Below are 21,919 nucleotides of genomic sequence, written 5' to 3' on the forward strand. Positions count from 1 at the left end.
AACCAGTGTGGCCTCCTTTCTCAATTGTGGTTTTTTGGATACTTAGTAAAATGTTCTTAAACAATTCCCAATTATAATTCATATTTTTCTGTTTAAATTCTTCCACCTGATTTGGCTCATAATTGTTTTCAGCTTTGAGAAATTGGCAGTTTTATAGCAAGGGGTGGGGGAGGGGGAGTGCGAGCGCGCTGTGTAGTTGCAGCTGTGTTGGTCCCAGGATATAAGAGAGATGATGTGGGTGAGGTAATATCTTTTATTGGACCAACTTCTGTTGGTAAGAGAGACAAGCTTTCAAGCCACACAGAGCTCTTCTTCAGTGTGTGTGTGTGTGTGTGTGTGTGTGTGTGTGTGTGTGTGTAAATACTTATTTGGACTTCATACTGTTCGCACAGAACAAATTTGATCAAGTCATGATCACTTGTACCTAAGCTAGCACCAAATTATAGTTTGAGGTCTCCTATAGAATTCTCCCATGTTGTATTCAACACTTCTTAAATTAGAAAATTGTCATTTGTAATTTCTAGAAATTCTGAAAACGTTTTAGCACTGGCAGCATGAGCCCTCCAGCTTATGTGACTCAGACTGAAGTCCTCGCGTGATCATGCAGCCTTTTTTCATAAACAGTATAGATAAGTGCTTAAGGGGCCGGTCATCCTGTTCCCTAGTGTGATTTGGTGGACTGTAGCAGACACCAACAAGTACCCCATTATGTGCTTTTGCTATTAGGACATTGATCCATAAGCACTGAAAATAATTTTCTTCCAAGTCTTCACTGAGCTTGTGGTTATTTTCACTGACAGCAATGAGGGAATAGTTGGACTTAATTCACCCAAAATTTATGTGCCTTACTTGTTAGTGTAACTTTTATATAATCGATCACTGTTAATGGGGGTGGGGGAATCTTCCACTCTTTCAGAGCGTGATTACAGTTGCTCCGTATATTGGTAAATCTTGTCCAGAATAGGAAGTAATACTTGAAAGTGGATGCTATATAAATGAGTAGTTGTGCAGCTTCCCACACGCATACAGGCAGATGGCTCCAGCCATAGCATCATCAATGCAATTTAGCAGAACAGGGGAGCAGGATTTTGGGGACCACAGCTTTGCACTCTATGGACTTACTACAAACCAGGTGGTTGGGGCAGTCCACAGGACTTACCAGACTTAGGGAAGGGTCATAAATACCAGGTGGATCTGTCACAATATGCACACATTAGTCATTGCTCGGTAGGGATGCAGTGGGGGGAGAAGTAACAGCAGCATTATGTTTCTGTATCATGAAGCCTCTTATACCAAGGTTGGCTTCTTGGGTTTGATAGGAAACAGGGCTATTATTGGTGATGAATGAGGTAGCAAAATGATGTGCCATGAAGGGGAAAACTCAATATATGACACCCAGTCTATGAATACGTTTATAAAATCCAACCTTTAAATACCTAATAAAATATGTTGATTGGATTCTGTTTTTCCTTCCTCAGTTGGCTGAAAGTAGCCAGAAGAAAGAGAGGTTACAGCAAAGCATTGAGAAATCAAAAATCGGACGCCAAGAGACTGTAAGTTTCTGTTCATTTTTTCATTAAAATTAAAGAATCTGTCTGTGAGGATGTACAATCTGTAGATGTTAACATGTTACAGTTTTATATAAAATCATTGAAAATCTTAATAGAATGGCTAAATATTGGAAGAGAGGATGAGGGAGGGGAAAAATATCAGGCTTGCTAGACAGCACTTTCCATCAATGCTGATGGCACAGCTGATTTTGATCTGTGGTGAGTACCAGGTGGGTGTTTCATAGGGTGGGAAATTTTGTGATTGTTTGAGAGCTGCTCTTTATAAACCTGGATCAGACTGAAAATAAAACAAACAAACCCCCAAACTAAACTAATCATAAGTATGTGCTGAAATGCCAGAGGTTGATGAATGGCCAAATGAACCCAGCTATCTGTGAATTTAGGTGGTTGTTTAAAATTTGGATCTTGATTTTAATCTGGCTAAATTTAACCAAGATCCTTTCTGTGTTGAAACTGTTGAAGAAACACTGTCAAACGAAACTTAAAACATGCCACTTCATAGGCCTGTTAGGTGGAAATGTCTTTCATACAGTATCCTAGCTAAACTGAGCATTGGGGCAGGTAAATCTAGATTCTTACTGATCAGTAGTATGTTTGAAGTAGATGATGTTCTTTGGAGGGACAGTATAGATCTGAAATATTTGAATTAGTTTTTGTACTTTGGAGATTGCTGCTGCCCTAAAATGATGTGAAACAGAGGTAAGGTTTTTGTTATAGAAACAATAATTCCATTAAAAAAACTGTCAAGAGAACATTAGTATTGCACAATCAAGTATCTAGGTATCAGAAAATGTGAAAGTTAAGGATTAATGTGTTATGGATACACAATCTTGAATTACGTGACCGCGTACTAGCTCTCAAATAACATCATACATTTTTTTTCTACACCCTACAATACATGTGTATAACTTTGTAATAGATTTTTGTTACTCTCACTAATTGGTCTACTGTATGGTACCGTTAGTGACATAAAATTATAACGTAAAGTCTCTTCTTTAAAATAAGCTATATTTTTAATTTTATTATTATTATTCATTCAGTCCTCTGAGTAATCAATTACTGTAGTAAGAAAGAGACTCTCTGAGAGAGATGCTATATCCACACACATTAAAGCAGTGGTTCTCAAACTTTTTTGTACTAGTGACCGCTTTTACATAGCAAGCCTCTGAGTGCAACCCTCCCCCCCCCATCAATTAAACACTTTTTAAATATATTTAACACCATTATAAATGCTGGAGGTAAAGTGGGGTTTGGGGTGGTGGCTGACAGCCCGCGACCGCCCATGTAATAACCTCATGACCCCCTGAGGGGTCCCAACCCCCAGTTTGAGAACCCCTGCATTAAAGTGTTTAGAATGGAAGAGTGTGGCTCTTTTAATATTATGTTTTTTATTTTAACTTTAAGCTAGAATTATCTTTCTCATTTACACTATTCTCAACTATCATAATAAAGTTCAAGTTCAATTCACACAGTATTGCATTTAATTGATTCACTATATTTATATTTCTCCCTCACAAGTTCATCTAAACTGGAAACTGTCTGTTTCACTGTTGATATACATGCGCTGGCATATTTTTAGTTGCTAAATAGTTATCAAGATTACATATAATAGTGTGTTTACAGTAAGGGCTCAGTGGAAGCAGTCAGGTACACTAAAGAAACAATTGCTAGTTATTGATTATGAATGATCATAACGTGTATAGGTAGTGTGGTGAGGATCTGAGATGTGATCCCAATCCTTATTTACCCATGTGTATAACTAGGAACAAAGAACAGTTTGATTATTTAGAATAATTTTGATTTGTTTAACCACTTTGCCTTGATCTTGCATTCATTATGCACTGAAGACTCACTTTGAAACAGGGTATTTTGAATGTGCATAAAGTGCAGGATTGGTTTGCCTACCTTAAAATAGTAGGAAATGGAGCATCTGATAGTTTTGGAGAGTAAAATGATATTTACATTTTGCATAAATGTGTAGTAGTAGTAGTAGTAGTAGTAGTATAATCATTGCCTATTTAATTTTCTTTACTGTTGGTTTCTCCCAAAATGCTCTGAACCCAGGCAGAACGTGTTGCCCTAACAAAGGAACTTGCTGCTCTCCGGCAGAAAAAAGAGCACCTAAAGGCAGAAATAGACCAATACAAAGAATGTGATCCAGATGTTGTTGAAGAAATCCGTAAGTTGTACATTGTGTAGCTTTAATGTATTAAAATTTCACAAAAAGAACCAAACACTGAAGGAAAAATGGTGCTTTTCAACAGCTCATAACTCGCGCACAGCTGAATGGATTTTCATGTGGGCACAAAAGGCAAACTTCCTCTGCCAAATTTCAAGTTGCTGCTGCAAACCAAAGAGTTGTAAAAGCTCTAAAAATTCTTCTGACATTTTATTTTATAATCAAGAGTGTTAAGTAACCTAAATAGAGGTTGCTACTGCTTCTATTCTATAATTTATAACTCATTACTGATAAACTGTTACAGACTGGGACATGGGCAGTCAGGCCTAGTAGTCGGAGCACGAGTTGGGAGCAAGGAAAGAGAATGTGTGTGTGAGAGAGAGAGAGAGAGAGAGAGAGAGAGAGAGAGAGAGAGAGAGAGAGAGAGAGAGAGAGAGAGAGAACCAGAGCCGGAGGCCAGATACCAGAGCCAAAAGTCAAGTCAGAGTCAGGAATTGGAGCCAAAGTTCAGAACTGAGCCACCAGGAGTCAGAGAAGGCAGAAGGGCTGGGTCCAAGGCTGGGGCAGGGCAGGAACAAGGCAGGAAAAGGAGCTAGTGCAGCTGTGGGCAAATGCTTTGAGTAGCCAGGGCCCTGCTGCTGGGCTTAAGAGCAGGTCTGTCAATTCCCTCAGCCATCTGGGTGGTTGGACTATGACAGGTGGGCAAACTACGGTCCGGGGGCTGCATCTGGCCCTTCAGATGTTCTAATCTGTCCCTCGAGCTCCCGCCGGGGAGCAGGGTCCGGGGCTTGCCCCGCTCTGGCACTCCAGCTGGGGAACGGGGTCAGGGGTTGGCCTCGCTCCGCGCAACTCCTGGAAGCAGCGGCATTTCCCCACTCCGGCTCCTACGCATAGGGGCAGCCAGGGAGCTCTGCATGCTGCCCCCGTCCCAAATGCAGCCCCCGCAGTTCCCGTTGGCCGGGAACCCCGGCCAATGGGAGCTGCAGGGGTGGCGCCTGCGGATGGGGCAATTCGCAGAGCCGCCTGGCCGTGCCTTTGTGTAGGAGGCAGAAGGGGGAAATGCCGCTGCTTTCAGGAGCTGCTTGAGGTAAGCGTTGCCCGGAGCCTGCACCCCTGTCCTCTCCCGGGCTGCCCCAGCCCCGATCTCTCTCCTGCCCTCCAAACCCCTCTCAGTCCCAGCCCAGAGCACCTCCTGCACCCCCAACCCTTCACCCCCAGCCGGAGCCCTCACCCCCCCCCCCAACCCGGAGCCCCCTCCTGCATCCTGAACTCCTCATTTCTGGCCCCACCCCAGGGCCTGCACCCCCAGCTGGAGCCTCACCCCCTCCTATGCCCCAACCTCCAATTTCATGAGCATTCATGGCCTGCCATACAATTTTCATACCCAGATGTGGCCCTCGGGCCAAAAAGTTTGCCCACCCCTGGACTATGAGGAGGCTCAATTGCGGCCTAACTCTACTCTTTAGACTGTCTGGGGGTTATGCTAGAAGGGAAGCAGGCTAGCAATTGTCGTTTACTCCTGACACACGCTTGAAATCAAAGAGAGCTGAGGGTGTTCGGGGCACCTCAAGAACCGCTCAGCTCCTTGAAATAGTGGCCCCAAATAAGTGTGTGCATCAAATCTAATCTCTTTGCTCCTACTATTTACTGTGAAGACAATAAAGTCTATAAATGGGGTTGGAGGGAATTATTTACGGCGTGAAGCACTAGATATGCACACACTAAAGCAACTGCAGCCATTTTCTGTCCATCAAGATTTTTTATTCTTAAACCTTTTGATTAAAGGAAAATTTAATGTCAGACTATATTAATTCAACATTTATAGTTGATAATTGAAACAAAATTGAGGATATGTAGTTATGGTTCTCACAGCATCTGTATCTTGGTTACTGTGTGTGTGTGCATAGTATAGTTAATCTCAACAATAATTATGTACAGGCTGAACACAAATGTTCACATTTGAGGGCAGGCTTTTAGAGGAAGACCATCAACATTCCTGTTTAATCAGTGTTTTCTAGTATGCCTGCGTTTTTATAGTTTTAGCTTTGGAATGGTGAGCTGAAAATATTTGGAGGCATTTTACTCTGAAGAAGCAGTTTGCAAACTGTTTATATAATCTTGTGAATATTTTAGCATAAGTAGTAGGAGTCAAACTTTTCCCTCCTTCCCTCTCCTCCAATATTATCGTAAATGATAGGTAAGAGTATAAGTAGTCAAGAAATTAGGTTTGTTCATCAGTTATGTTGCTGATGGGCTGGATTTCTAGCTGGGACTGTCCAGATAGTTGTCATTCTGAGTCTGCATGCCTGTGGTTAAGCGTAAAGCCCTGCAAATCTGCAGATATCCGCTGTATGTCCGCAGATGCAGATATCCCCTGATCATGTTTGCAGATCTGACGCGGATACAAATTTTGTATCTGTGCAGGGCTCTAGTTAAGGGCATGTGTCACTACCAATGCTAGGTTGGAGCTAGGTTACCTCTCCAAAATAATTAATTGCTTCTGCAGCTGTGTAAGGATAGCCAAAAACTATTTTGAACATAGTGGGGCAATGGACACTTTGGGTACATCTACACTTACCGGAGGGTCCAGCGGCAGGCAATCGATGTTCTGGGATCGATTAATCGCGTCTGGTTTAGAGGGGATAAATCGATCCGGGATCGATCCCGGAAGTGCTCGCCGTCGACGCCAGTACTCCAGCTCGGCGAGAGGAGTACGCGGCATCGACGGGGGAGCCTCCCTGCCGCGTCTGGACCCGCGGTAAGTTCGGACTAAGGTACTTCGAATTCAGCTACGTTATTAACGTAGCTGAATTTGCGTACCTTAGTCCGAAGTGGGGGCTTAGTGGGGACCAGGCCTTTATAATGAAATCTGGCCACATCCTGATCTAAACCAGGGTTTGTAATAGGAGGCAGAATGAGTTTTGTTAGCAGATAATAAATTTCCTCTTTTAAGCTACTGGTTCATGAGTCAGACCACTGGAAATAGGCACCATGGAAAGTCCAAGCTATAGCGTGGACTTCAAAGTATCTCCGGCTTTGTTTTTTCTAGTGGTGTTTTCAATATTTTAAGTTCTTCTTTGAGTGCTTGTTCACATTGATTCCAATCAGGTGTGCGCATGCCACATGCATGGTTGTCGGAAACTTTTTCCCTCAGCAGTTCCCGTCGGGTCGGCTAAGGAGCCCCTTGAAGTGGCGTGCTCAATATAGGACCCTGCCGACCTGACCCCCCCTTCAGTTCCCTCTTACCATCCGTGCTGGCGTTGGAACTGCATTTCACTTGCTTGCAAGTGTTCCCTTAGCCTATTACCTAGTCCTACCTGGTTTCTTGTTTTAGTAGTTAGTGTATTGTTGTTTGTAGTTACTATAGAAATTGTTGAGTGGGATCGATCATTCATTCATTCATTGGGGGCGGTGCTGGACTCGGTTCAGGCAAGAGCGATACTATCAGAGTCCAGATTTCAAACACTGACCGGCATCATTTAGACTCTCAGACAATACCCCACCGCAACCACAGGGACATGCCTCTGTCTCCTTGGACACATGGTGGCATGCACCTATGTGGTCAGGCATGCCAGGCTGAGGTTCAGACCTCTCCAGGCGTGGCTCGCCTCAGCTTATCACTCGGGTTTTGAAGGGATGCCCTTTGGACTTGGTAGTAACAGTGCCGGAGCGAGTCTTAGATACTCTATTCTGGTGGCTGGACCCTCGCATGGTCCGCGAAGGAGTCCCATTCAGCACCCCTCAACCATCCATGACCTTTGTAACGGACACGTCAGACCTGGGTTGGGTGGCCCACCGAGGAGACCTACAGATTCGGGGTAGGTGGTCGCAGTCCGAGATCCCGCTCCACATCAATATAAAGGAGCTCAGAGCGGTGAAACTAGCCTGCCAGACCTTCCAGACCAGAATACAGGTTCAGTGTGTGGCAGTGCTGACTGACAACACCATCGCCATGTTTTACATAAACAAGCACGGGGGAGCCCACTCTTCCCCTCTCTGTTGGGAGGCTCTCCAGCTGTGGGATTTTTGTATAGCCCACTCATGATGCCTCCAGGTGAATGATCTCCCTGGAATATGTAACGAGCTTGCGGATCACCTCAGCAAGTCGTTCCGCAGTCACGAGTGGTCCATCCGTCTGGACGTCATACATTCCATTTTCCAAAGGTGGGGGTTTCCCTGGGTAGACCTATTCACCACCAGGAGCAACAGGAAGTGTCCATTTTGCTCCTTCCAAACACACAGTCCTGGCTCTATCTCGGACGTGTTCTTGCTCCCCTGGGGGGACCATCTAATGTATGCCTTCCCGCCGATACCACTCGTCCACAAGGTACTGCTCAAGATCCTCAGAGACCAGGTGGAGGTAATTTTGCTGGCTCCTGCGTGGCCACGCCAACATTGGTACACCACTCTTCTGGAGCTGTCAGTGGACACCCCGATTGCACTGCCGCTCCACTCCGCTCTGATCACACAGAACCACGGTCGGCTCCTTCACCCGGACCTCCAATCCCTCCATCTCATGGCTTGGAAGCTTCATGGTTAAACCCAATGGAGCTCCAAGGCACGGAATCTGTGGGGGAGGTGCTGCTTGGTAGCAGGAAACCTTCCACCAGGGCCATTTACCTAGCTAAGTAGAAAAGGTTCTCATGCTGGTGTGAGCAGAGTCTCATACCTCTACTTCAGGCATCTATACATAAGAACATATACCGTTCATCCTGGAGTATCTACTGCATCTGAAGCAGCAAGGTTTGACCGGATCATCCATCAGAGTACACCTCGCAGCCATCTTGGCATTCTACCCAGGAGAGTTGGGGCTCTCGGTATTCACCAACCCTCTGGTGGGCCATTTCCTGAAAGGCATGGAAAGGCTATATCCACAGTCCCAACTGCCGGTACCTGCTTGAGAGCTCAATCTGGTCCTTGCTAGGCTAATGGGGGCCCCATTCGAACCATGGGCTACGTGCTCCCTTCTGTATCTCTCGTGGAAGGTGGCATTCCTAGTTGCCATCACATCAGCCAGGAAGGTGTCAGAGTTAAAAGCGTTAACCTCCGACTCCCCCCACACAGTCTTTCATAAGGACAAAGTACAGCTCAGGCTGTACCCGGCCTTCCTGCCAAAGGTGGTATTCCCAATTCCACATTGGCCAGGACATTTTTCTACCAGTCTTCTATCCCAAGCCATATGCTAATGCACAGGAGCAGAGGCTTCACTCACTAGATGTGCGGAGAGCGTTAGCATTCTACATTGAGCACACAAACCCTTTCAGGAAGTCGAACTGTTTGTACTAGTGACAGACTGGATGAAGGGGCTTCCAGTCTCCTGACAACTCATTTCTTCCTGGATCACGGACTGTATCCGTACCTGTTATGACCTCACTGAGGACCCAGCCCCAGCTATTACAGCCCACTCGACACGAGCTCAAGCCTCGTCCACCGCTTTCCTGGCCCAGGTGCCCATTCAGGAGATTCGCAGAGTGGCAACCTAGTCCTCGGTGCACACGTTTACCACCAACTATGCCATCACCCAGCATGCTAGAGAGGACGCAGCTTTCAGCAGGGCAGTTCACCAATCAGTGATTTCTTAACTCTGACCCCACCCCCGTGGGAGAGCTTGGGAGTCACCTGATTGGAATCGACATGAACAAGCACTCGAAGAAGAAAAGACAGTTCCTCACCTTCTTGTAACTTGTTCTTCGAGATGTATTGTTCACGTCCATTCCAATACCCACCCTCTTCCCTCTCTGTCGAATTAGCTGGCAAGAAGGAACTGAAGGGGGGTCAGGTCGGCAGTGTCATATATTGAGTGCCATGAGGACGCGACTCCAGGGGGCTTCCTAGCTGACCTGATGGGAGCTGCTGAGGGAAAAAGTTTCCGACAGCCATGCACGCAGCATGCGTGCACCTGATTGGAATGGACATGAACAATACCTCTGGAAGAACAACAGTTACAGAAAGGTGAGTAACCATCTTTTTTCATTTTAAAACCAAATTGTAGTTCTAACTCTTCTGGTGCTGAAGACAACTTTCCACTTGTGAACGGAAGCAGTACTATCTTGCTGAGTCTACTAACAGAATGAAACAATAATTGTGAACGGTGTGAACTCCACATTATTATTTTGAGAACTAACTCTGAAAGCTGCTGATGATTTAATTATTTCACTACTGATCCTTTGAGTAGAAGAATCTAGTTGTTGTGCTTTATGCAAGCCATTGCTTTTGGATTAATTTGAAAAGTCATTCCATGTAGAAAAGTATTACAAGATTTAAAGATAGAAAAACTTTATTATTCCACGAGTATTGGATTTGTGTTTGTTCCTTAACACAAAATTACTATTTCCGGAGGAACGAAGGTAGTGGGGAATCTCAAAGGGGAATGAATTAATTTAGGGAATTGGAGAGGCTCAAAAAATGAGTGAAGTAGGTAAATTGTATGTAAAATTCTCCAAAATACAAATGATGTACATAACTATTAAGGTTTTCATTTTTTTTTTAAATTGGAAAGTATATTGTATGAGGGTTTTTTGTTTTAAAATACCTTTAATGTATAATTTGTGGATATGGTATGTTTTGGAGTGAGGAGCTACATGGCACTCTTATTTAAAATGCAGTTATACTTAGAAAAGTGAAAAATGACTAAGCTCAGTCCAAAGCCCACTGAAGTCAATGGGAGTTGAACCAGGCCTGTAGTGAGAGATTATTTTCCAACAGCTTCCAGATCAAATGTGCTCATTTTGCTAATAAAAAGATGTTTTGTAGTTACCAGCCATGCAATATGCACCTGATATCCAATAGTTCAGTTGTGTTCTTTGTGCCTTGTGCATCGACACCAGTAGTAAAGCTTCTGCAGCTTGACTGTAGTTAACAATTCTGTTGAAGAAACGTGAGCCATAGTAGAATCCATCCACATTGGTACTGGCTTTACTGGTTAACTGAAGTCTTGTTTCGTGAGTGAAATAAGCAGATGTCACTGAACATACATAGGGAACAGACCAATTTGGTAAGCAGGTGTCATTTTTAAGTAATCTCATTTCTGAGTATAATTGCACATGAATGCACTAGTTTTTAATATTTGAAAACCTGGGTGAAGATTATAGATCACAAGTAATTGCAGTTTTTGTTGGCACACTCTGTAGAGAAATCAAGTTTGAATAAATAAGGTTCTCCACTTCTGTGGAGAATTTCTCTAAACTACTGCTGTCTGATTTTTGTACACATTCAGTAGCTAGAGAACACGTTTCACAGTCAGCCTGGAGTAGAAACTAATGTGACAAATACTGTGAATCTGAGATTATAGATGCATACCTGGTATTTACACTTCAGACAAATTCAAACAAGTCAAAGTGATGAGTCCTCTCTGAGAACTTGTATCTCTGCCAAGTTTATTTTAAAATGAAGCTGTTTTAGTTAGCTAAGCAAAAAAAACCCCACAGTTTTAAAAGCTGGAACGCATGTTTTCTTCCACACTGATATATCGAATGACTGGCTCAATATATTTTGTTCCAGCTTTAGAGCAGGGGAAAAAAACCCCAAAAAACCTTTTTCTCTTTGTTCTGAGAGAAGAAAGGAGACATTTAATCCTGTAAGGAATATCTTTTCAAAAGCTGTAAGAGCAAGTGAAAACAAGGGTTTATAATGAAGTGGCTCATTCAAACTTTTAGGTACAGATCTTGCAATCATCTTGTCCACGGGGTTCAACGCAGGCACTTCCAAAGATTCAACACAGGATAGGGGTTCGCCTTCATGAGTCCAGTTGCAGGATCAGGCCTTTAACTAGCACCTGCAACACGCTCTGCTTCAACCCTGAATAATTGTACTTGCCCTGGTATTTAACTGTTTTTGGAGAGGAAGGGGAAGGATCATTAGTTTTGTTTTAAATTACTGTTCTGTTTTAAGAGAAAAAAAATGTTGAAAAGGAAGATGGGGAGTGAAATTAGTGTAAGTAGGTTAGTGCCTAAGCTGGTAAATCTTCATAACCATCTTGTGGAGCTGATATAATGGGTAGGTGAACACGTGATCGGTTTTGTGATGTGGGCAAATGGCTACAGGTGACTAAATGGGGAGCATCACAATTTGCAATCAGTTCTCAGTGACGGAATAAGCAGCAGTTCACTTGGTGGTGTCTTAAAAAGATTACATGGAAACTGCATTTACCAGAAAAAAACTAAAGAAATGAGAGAAGATGTTTGAGACTACTTTGAGAGAGAGAGAAAGAGACTGGTTGCATCACTTGTACTGTCCCACTGTTAAACAAAGGACTAGAACAACCTTGCTTACTTGGCTTTCCACTAAAACAGCTCACTGAGCTCTTTGATGCAGATATTGTTGACTGTTGTTTAAAGGTGATCTGCAAAGGAAAATTTAAAATATTGGTTTTGTTCTTGTAATGGGGCGACGACTCACCCTGTGGTGCCTCCTGTTGGTTGTCTAGGGAATTAGCTCTCCAGCCTTTGGAGCGTCCTCTGCAGGCCCAAGCCTCACCTGTCGCTGGCTCCGTGTCCCTCCTGGACCCCAGTGCCCCTTTTCCTTGGGTGCTGCCTCCTGGCAGTACCCCTTCAGCTCTCTGGGTCTCCCCTCCCAGGGGAACCCTCAACCCCCTATCCCCACCTCGCCTCAGTCTTGGGCTACTGCCAATCACCATCTAGCCCCTGCTCAGTGGGGCGGACTGCAGTGTAAAAGCCACTCATCATAGGCAAGGGGGGTTTGGACCTCCTGCCTTTGCCTACCCTGGGCTGCCTCTCTGCAGCCCCAGTACCTTTCTGGCTTTTATCAAGCCTCCAGCCTGGGGAGTTTCCAGGCTGGAGCTTCCCAGCTTCTCTAGTCTTTCCCCAGCCCTGCTCCACTCAGGTACCCTGTTCAGCTCCCCAACAGCCAGTCCCTCCTCTCTCAGCAAGCTAGAGAGAGACTCTGTCGGAGTTCCTGTCCCAATGCCCTCTTATAAGGGCCAGCTGAGCCCTGATTGGGGCGTGGCCCCAGCAGTGAGTGTTTCCCCTTCCAGCCCAGGCTTGCCGCGCTTATCCCAGCAGCAGCCCTCTGGCAGCCTCAGCCCCTTCCCTGGGCTGGTTTAACCCCTTCAAGGCTGGAACGAGGTGACTACCCTGCTACAGTGCCCTTTTTGCTGTTTCATGTTGTATAAAGTAGACCTGGAAATATATTTTGGATTTTTTAATTATTCTTTCTGCTTTTACATTAAAATATCAGGATTTTTCAAGTCTCCTCTTTCCTGAGAAAATGTGTCAACAGTCTCATGTATATTAAGAGCTTTGTCATGTCTTCACTAGAGCTAGATGTGCTATAACTGTGGGCTTGTCTAGACTAGGGAAATTTATTGTTACACACCAGGGCAAACTCATAATGTGGACACACACACTGTGCTGTGCAGCTTACACCAGTAATGTACCGGGGCAGATTGTATTGATGCAAGTCCTGTCTTACATGTGGTGCATGTGTACACGGGAGGATTGATGTAATTTCTCCCTCCCTCCTTTGTAGGTCAACTTTACTGGAATGATCAGGATATTAGATTTGTGACACCCCAAAATGTAGGGATATGGAAGAACTTTGAGGCTCTATGGATCTTTCTAAATACAGTATAACAGAACGAAAGTCTTGATGTTCCTCTTGACTAGTGTCATGGCTGCAAAGTACATGAGGGAGGGAGCAGGTAACATCAAATGCAGGTAACTAATAAAAATATTGGGGGACAAATACATACTAGATGCAATAATTTAATACAAATACTGACGGTCTCTGAGGGCAGTAAGGAATTGCCTATGTGGGGAGATGTAGTTCATTAGACTTCACAACTGTGGGTATGTCTGCACTGCAAATAGACACCCGTGACTGGCCTGTGCCAGCTGACTCTGCCTTGTGGGGCTCAGGCTAAGGGGCTATTTAATTGTGGTGTAGAAGTTCGGACTGGAGCCTGGGCTCTAGGGTCCTGCGAGGTGAGATGGTCTCAGAGCTTGAGCTGCAGTTTGAGCCCGAACATCTACAGCCCGTTAGCCTGAGTCAGTTGGCGCAGGCCAGCCATGGGTTTTTAATTGCAGTGTAGACATATCATGAGTGAATTTTTTTTGTTTTTGGAGTCCACTGAACTCAAGGGAAATACTCCCACTGACTTTAGTGAACACTGGATCAGACCCTAGGCCAGTGTGGTCACTTTCTCTTTGTTAGGTGCACTATTTCCTGCTTGCATTAGCTCTTGTCTGCTTGGGCAACAGAAGAGGTGTAGTTTTGGTTATAAGAGTTATGAGACCAAGAATTAAGGAGTGGGATTTTAAGAAAAAAAATCTTTAAAGCGAATAGTGTGTACGTGCGCATGCATGAGTGTGCATGCACAATGTGGTATGTGTGAGTACATGACACTGTACATTGTGTATATGTGTGGGTTGCAGAAATTTTTTGTTACCAGTCCTGACAAAACATATGAGACATTTTTCAAAGACACATTCCATATGTATTGATGAGACTTGACAGTCTAACCTTGTCATAAAGGACATAGAGAGCCTGTACTGATGGAACTTGAGTTCTCTTTTTTTTTTTTTTTTAAATAGGCTGACAAAGATCTTAGACACTTTAATAACACACTCCCAGAATAGGGGATTAGCTTCCCAATAATTTAGTATGTGCTACTGTGTCTCACTGTAGAGTCAGAGGTGGAACTATTATATGCATTTGCACAGGGGTTATTGTCAGGCATAAGTTCTTCATTTTTTGAGAAAGCAATGCTAATATAAGTTATACACATAGTGGTTTCAATCGCAGATGGCTTGCACTATGTAATGCTCCATGTCTTTCAAAACCATTCTAACACACAGTGGATCTTAAGCTAAGAGTTGTGACTCCCAGGTGAATTTCCTAGTAATTGCAAAATTTTCTACAGGATCTAGACTCACTTAAACATTTTTAGCCCTTGTTGTGAAGATAACATTCTCAATGTAAATAGCTACAGTAAATAAGATATTTAATGCATAATTTAAATGACAAATCAAATGCATACATTGAATCCAGTTTATGATGTAGTGAACTTTAAAAGTATTACAGCATATTTGATATTTTGGCTGAAACAGTGCAAAGAATTCTGGTAAAGCAGAGCATTGGGGTCATGGGTCATGTTCTTCACTCTGATTATGATGGAAACATCTCATGAGCATCCATTTCTTCCCCAATGCTACCAGACAATTAGATTTTTCTTCCTTCAGTGTTTGATAGAGTCTGCTGGTAGAGTTTTTTGGACCCTGACTTGCATAGGCATTCACATATGAGCTGTTGCCCTGCTTTCTGTCTCGTGAGCGCTGCCTCTTCCATTAACTTTTTTGATTTCCCTCTCATTGCTACAAATAGTCTCTGATGGCAAAATGCAGAACCTTGTCCAAGGCCACTGTCAGTATTGATCTATGGATGAGTCAGCAGGAATTGCTAGGCAATCAAGTTAGCAGTATGCTCTCCTGTATGCCAAGTGTGTAAGTTCTGCAATGCACCTATGACCAGTGGTCTTGGAAGTGGCATTCCTAATAAACGTGAACTCAGAATTTGATTGCATGAGCACACTTTCATTAGTAGGCATCTTCTTATGTCATACAGCTCCCAGAAATAGCTTAAAGAGGCTTCTCCAAGAGAGGTCAAGAATTAGTGTGAGAGGAAAATCTGGCCTATTGTGCTTGGAGGGGTAAGGGAAATGTTTAATGAATTTCTCAACAGCAGAGGCCTTAGACCCAGGGGAGTAGAAAATTTTCTATACAAAATTGTTTCTGTCAGTAGGAAGAAGTATAGAAGATTAAGGTTGATAGACAATTCTTACTATAGCTACCATTTTGATATTTAAATACAAAGGGAGACTCATCAGAGTGAATTCCATTTCTGTAACTATAGGGTTATTATTTACTGAGACCTCCCTGCATGAGCAGTACTAGGAAGCCCACAACTAACAGTGCTTGTTAGCCTGTGAGAATAATTGCACCTGCTGTTGATCCATACAACAGAATTACACTTCATGATGTAAAAGTTACTTTACCCCAAAAATATTTAAGATGTTAGTTATATTTTGCATTACCTGATAACAGTTCTGCAGGCTGATTGTTAATTATATCCTTGAAAAGTTGTCAGTTTTCTCTGCAATCTCTGATCCTTTCAGTGAAGAAATCCATAAAACCTGCCTGCTGAGTTAGTATGGTACCTCACACTGTCACCAGCTGCTACTTGTTTTGTAAATTTAGCTACTTTGTCTTGGGAGACTTGGCATTTCATTATTCTTATGGGCAAGATCTTGAGGTTCCTGTTTTTGGAGATCTTATTTGGTACATAAAAAGATAAGCCTTAAGGGTGGCCTGGAAAGATAAAGTAGTCAGGGTAAGAAAGGGAATTCAGTACAATTCTTTCGTTACCACCTAAAAACTTGAAGGAAGAAAATCAATATGCAGGTTCTGGATGCTGAGAGTTTTCAGCATTTATTAGTAACATTGATGGGTCATTGTTTCTACAGTAACCCTTTAGAAATGAACAATGACTGATTTTAAACAAAAAATTGACTTGTCCCTTTTTCCTGCTTTATGTCTAAAAAGAGCCTGAAAGTGGCTTTTTAAAAGATTTGTGTGGTGTTGTTTTTTAACCATAAAAATATCAAGAATGTCATTGTCCACTCTACTTCTGCTGGAGGGACCTAATGGATGTCTTGGAGCATGTGCATTGTGATTTCACACACCTTAACTGTTTAATCTTTGACAAAGATAAGTTTTCTATACAGTGTTACCATTCATTGAAGTTGAATAGACTTTAGCAAAACAAACAAACAAAGTTAGAAAGTGTGGCTAAAAACCCTTTCCTGTCTTAATTGTTAAACCTTCACTTTCCAGCTCTTGTGATGTCATTTCTCTACTTCTACAATCTGAAGCCGTGCTTAATTTGTGCCAGGGCTGAGCCCTGGCACCTCTGGGCTTGTCAGTCACAGCCCTGGCACCTTTGGGCTTGTCAGTCACAGCCCTGGCACCTCTGGGCTTGCCACATCAGTTATGAAAGTAAAAAAATTGCTTGAGCTCCAGCACCTCTTTCATTACAAATTAAGCACTGATCAGAAGACGCTGCCTACCAACGTTTCAGCTCTAGCAGTGGGAGTGCTAGCAAAGGCAAGCCTCCAGGCAGCTACCAGCTTGCTTTTTATTTTTTTTTAACTATTTATTTAGGAAGTTTTATCAGGTTTACAAATCCATGCTATGTAAATATCAGAGAGAAAACAATAATTGTTACCAGAGTGAGATTTTGTTTAGAGAAATGTTAATATAGTAAAACAGCAATATAATCATCAGATCTCTCCATTTAACAGGATGTTACCATATTACAGAGTGAGAATCTTTATAGTACCCATGATATGCTTCTGGTGATGTTATTAAAATAAGTAAAATCTCTGTACAAATTTGACAAACCAAGCATGTCTATCAAATGTTAATATTTAAAAGAAATTGGACAGGTGTGTTGTGATTTTTGCAGGTGAATGTACTTTGTCTTGATATTGAATAAATAGTAATTAAATACATAAGTACCTATTTATCCTCTATTTGCTGAGAATGGCTACCATCATTTTATGTACTACATTGCCTAACCCTGCTCACAGTGGGTCTATACAATATGCTCTTGTTTAGGCTTGGAGAAAAAGTGCATTTTCAAAATATTTTAGCTAACATGTTTTAAAACCCTAGTGTTGGCTAGGCAAGTTGTATATATATTTTAGCACACACAAGCAAGTATAGATAAGCCCTAGATTCCGATACAACTTTCCCTATCTATACTAGGGTTTAAAACATGCTAGCTAAAATGGTTTAGCTAACACATTTTAAAAATGCACATTTTATCCTAGACTACACAAGCCCTTATTTTGTAGACCTGCTCTGAGCAGGGTTAGGCCATACAGTGCTTAAAATGCTGATGCTGCTAGTACATTGTCAGTGCTAGCATTCCCATCGATGGAGCTGCTGAACCCGTGGAAGCAACAATGGAAAATTCTCGGAACAAATGCCAGTGCAGAGAAGAGTATAGAGTCTCTCAGGACAGACATGACCTGAATTTCCAATATAAAACACAAACTAACACTCTCTCTTTGCCTTCATACATCATAAAGAAGCAAAAGGGCAAAGTCCCATTCTCCCCTCCCCCCTTTTTAAGCCATCTTTAAAAAATTCAGAGCTTTCACCACTACATTTTACTATTATCTAATCATTCTTCGCATCACTGACTGCAGCACGTAAGGTTAAATAATGAGCACCAACCTTAGCGTGTGCTAAGTTTATTTTGCAAAATAATTAAAATTTGCCTACAGTGGAATCCATGGCGATGAACACTTTATCTCATATTCATTTTCAGTAGCCCTAGAGACAAACTTTGTATTTCATGCTGACCATTGTAAATGAATATTATCATGCAAGCACTAGCAAGGCTGACTGGAAATGGTCAAGGTGTATGTAAGCATGAGAAATATGATGATTCTGATAAGTTCCCAGGCTGATACAGCATTTACACCAATGGGGACAAGAAGATTTAACAAACTTTCTTAGAAACTGGTTTGTGTCATAAAAACTCTTTTAAAGCTACTTGCAGTGGAGATGGGGTTTTTTAAAAAGTGTTTTAAACTTTATTTTTGCATTTGTTATCCAGAAACGTTATTCTGTCTGTCTCATCAAAGGGGTCCTTAATATCTTTGAAGTCCTGAGAACCTTTCTGGTTCCCTCTTCTAAGGCACATGATACACAACTGGATTTCCCTCACAGGCCACTACCATTGCTATGTGCTTTTTCTCTAAAGAGTCGTGAACACCTGTGATGCTACAAAAATAAGAATATTTACAGGTGAGAGAGATTGCTCCTGAGTAATGCCAAGCATTCTCTCTCAGAGAGGAGGCAGCTGTCCCTGCAGCACTTCCAGCCCACGGATCTCCCACATAGCTGTGCAGAGCACTATTGCTGAGCCACCAAGCAGGCTAAACCAGAATTATTTTCTTTTAAAATACATTCTTAAAAATACTTTTGACACTTCAGATGTTATCTTTTATGGTCCTTTGTTAAAGATTTTTCATGAACCTAGGTTTGGGCCATGGTTGAATCTTAAAAAAGATATATTTGAAAGCCACAGATGAATATCTTCATTATGGCCAGTGGATTCATAGGAACTGTGTCAATATAAACATCATCTCACTGTTTTGCACTTGTTAAATTATGTGGCTGCTCATGGTTTTCCTCTCTTTCAGGTCAAGCAAACAAAGTCGCCAAGGAAGCAGCCAACAGATGGACTGGTGTGTTTCATGTATATAATTCACAACCTACCAGTTTAATTTTTTTTTAAAATGGACAGCAGACTTCCTCTCCTAGTAGAAACTTGGTTTGCCAGATTTCAGTCTGGAGCTAATTTCTACAGTTGATTTCAGGAGACTTCAATAGCAGAAGTCCCTTAATGTTAGTGATGTGGTTGGCACTGGCATAGCAAATTACATGAATTATTTTATGAATTTAATCTTAATTTACATTTTTTAATGTGTTTAAAATTTACAATGCTATATCGAGGTTTTGTTGTTGCTGGTGTGCATTCAGATGTAAATATATATGTGGCGTGATAAAGTAGTTATTCTTGCTTAGAGTATGTAGAGTTTGCTCAGTGTCACAGATGAAATCTATAAGCTGTTGCAGTTTTGAAGAAGGTTACTGCATTATGTTCTTATGGAAATATTTTACCCATTATTTCCCCTCCCTTTTGCTCTGCAGGTGATTTGTGTTACATATTGCCCTTTTGCAGAGCAAACAATGTGTATTTTTCATTTGGGTTTTAATTGGTGGAAATATTGTGTTTGTAAATTACATTTTTTCAGAATTTGTCCCTGTTCACTGTATAGTAAGTGAATAGCCCAATCTTTTCTAGAAACAGAGAAGTGGTAGGCGCAGCAAGTTTCAGTGCTGTAAAGTGCCAGTGTAGACAGTGCACCAGCGCTGGGAGCCGCGCCTCTCGTGGAGGTGTTTTTTGTTTGTTTTTACAGCACTTGGAGAGTTCTCTCCCAGCGTTGTGCTGTGACTACACAAGCCACATTAAAGTGCTGCCGCAGCAGCACTTTAACATTGCCACTGTAGACTAACCCTTATTCAATAGTAGTGGGAGAATGTATTCAGTGACTTCAAAAGACCACTAATTAAACTAGTCCTCTGACTAGTGCTCCACAGTGTACTGGTGGCCTTTTGAAAAGTCACCCAGAATACACTGCTTCTGGAGACTGTATTGGGAACTGTGAAGTAGCTACCCTCACAACATTGCAGTTGTAATTTTTTAGAACCGCACATTGCAGGTGCATGGCAAAACTTGCGAAGGTTGTTAACATGATTCAGTGTGGATATACTGAACTTTTACCTTTACACCAGTGCAGGACAGCTGGCTCAGTTACAAGCTAGACTACACCAGCCCTAAAATGAGTGGAGATCAAGTAAAATTATGACCTCATCAGAGGCAAGAGACATTTGGATAATTGAGAGGAGAAAGGATTCTTTATCAGACTGTTTGAAACACTTCAGTTTGGTTTTGTTACATCTATTTGGCTTCAATTATTAACACTTTTTAACAAATTAAGCTGTGAGAGTTCACAGAAAATGCACATTCTTTAGGTTGTTCAGCAGGTCCTCAGCATAATCAGGGAAGAACAGATTTGATATTGCTAATATTTCTTGGGTGAAAATAATCAGATAGGAATATTTTTTAAAACCCTACACCTTTTCAAGTTTCTGTACATAAACCGTGAAGAAGCTCCCCCAAAATAACAACTGTATAAGCCCAATTTTTTCTAATCTTTTAAGTAATATTTTAACTATACAAAATAAAATAGCTACAGAATTTATAGCTAAGGACATAATAGTGGCTAAAAACTCATTTTGAGCATAATTTTTATTTTTATGCACACATTTTTACCAACCCTATTTGCCTCATTAGCATTTGTAGCAGTGCTCAGTTATTCATAAAAACAGAACAAGTATTTGATTCCTCTTTCCCCTCTTAGCCCTACCTAGTAAATTATATTCAGAAGCTTTGCAGCTCTGTGCTTTTTCGGATGTTTCCAGAGGTAGTGAAGAGTTTACAGTAGTGAGGAATCTAGTGCCCCCATTCTGCTTGTGAACTGAAACATTTCTTCACTCTGTTCACAGATAATATCTTTGCAATAAAATCTTGGGCCAAACGGAAATTTGGATTTGAAGAGAACAGAATTGACAAAAGTTTTGGGATTCCAGAAGACTTTGACTATATTGATTAATGTGATACTGACACACACACTGTACATATCTTATTTAATATTGCTCAGCTGACATTTGTCTGTGTTGCTTTTCAAAACCAAACCAAACACCCCCTTGTATTAGTTGCACTTTTCATTAATGTTAATAAAATATAAACAATACATTGTCGGTTTTGTTTCCCCCCTCCCGCATTACTTCCAGAACACTCTCTCACTCTGGCACTGAGTGATTTAGCCCAAGTATTAAGGAAGGCTGTGCAGGGTAGTTGTCATAAGGTCCTGGTCTTCATGCTTCTGTTTGCTTGTTATAAGAACCAGGATGAGCCCAATCAAGAGGAAGACAAAATCTCCAAGAAATTCCCATCTAGGCATGTTCAGCAATTTGACTCTGCTGAAGAGTCTGTGGAATGGGAATAACATTGGAGGACTTGGAAGGAAGGAAGTTTCCACTGATCTGGATGAGGACAAACCATCCTAGTAAACCAATACATGTCCACCTATCCATGTTGACGCGTCAGTCACATACTCTGTAGAAGACTTAGTCCAGCATCCCAAAGTCTGAATCAGGATAAGTAAGTTGCAGAGAGTAGATGGGTTGATCTGGATAATGACACCATCATAAGAAATAATGACCAAAACTACTAATCATCCCAGAGGTAGAGAAGGTGGACAACGTTTGGGGGCTGATTGTAGGAGGGAGGGTGGAACTGGTAAGGGACAATGAATAGTCCTTGAGACAAACAGATTGGGGAGTAGACTTGCTTCCTGAAATGCAACAGGCACAAGCTGTTGAAAAGACCTGAGAGGAAGCAGCACATGTGATATATCGAACAACCCATGAGCTTGGTGATAGACCGCTGGATGTATTATTGCTTGGCCACAAAAAAAGGACTGATCCCAGACCATCAGATGTGCTACTGATTG

General features: G+C 42.1%; 1 protein-coding gene across 3 annotated transcripts in view; it reads left to right on the top strand.

Annotated features, from left to right (window-relative positions):
- Nucleotides 1–21,157, top strand: part of MND1 (meiotic nuclear divisions 1) — a 45,516-nt gene extending 24,359 nt beyond the window's left edge. For 2 of the 3 annotated variants that reach the window (XM_005307391.4, XM_024103397.3), the window contains exons 5-8: nucleotides 1,479–1,553; nucleotides 3,636–3,750; nucleotides 18,980–19,024; nucleotides 20,910–21,157. In XM_005307391.4, the coding sequence (XP_005307448.1) occupies nucleotides 1,479–1,553; nucleotides 3,636–3,750; nucleotides 18,980–19,024; nucleotides 20,910–21,016 (342 nt within the window). In that variant the 3' untranslated portion in view covers nucleotides 21,017–21,157. Of the gene's footprint in view, nucleotides 1–1,478; nucleotides 1,554–3,635; nucleotides 3,751–13,236; nucleotides 13,427–18,979; nucleotides 19,025–20,909 lie in introns of those variants that run through there. The other variant, XM_065597879.1, reaches the window with a different exon arrangement.
- The last annotated feature ends 762 nt before the right edge of the window (nucleotides 21,158–21,919 follow it).

Source organism: Chrysemys picta, chromosome 5, assembly GCF_011386835.1.
Source record: "Chrysemys picta bellii isolate R12L10 chromosome 5, ASM1138683v2, whole genome shotgun sequence".
NCBI lineage: Eukaryota > Metazoa > Chordata > Testudines > Emydidae > Chrysemys > Chrysemys picta.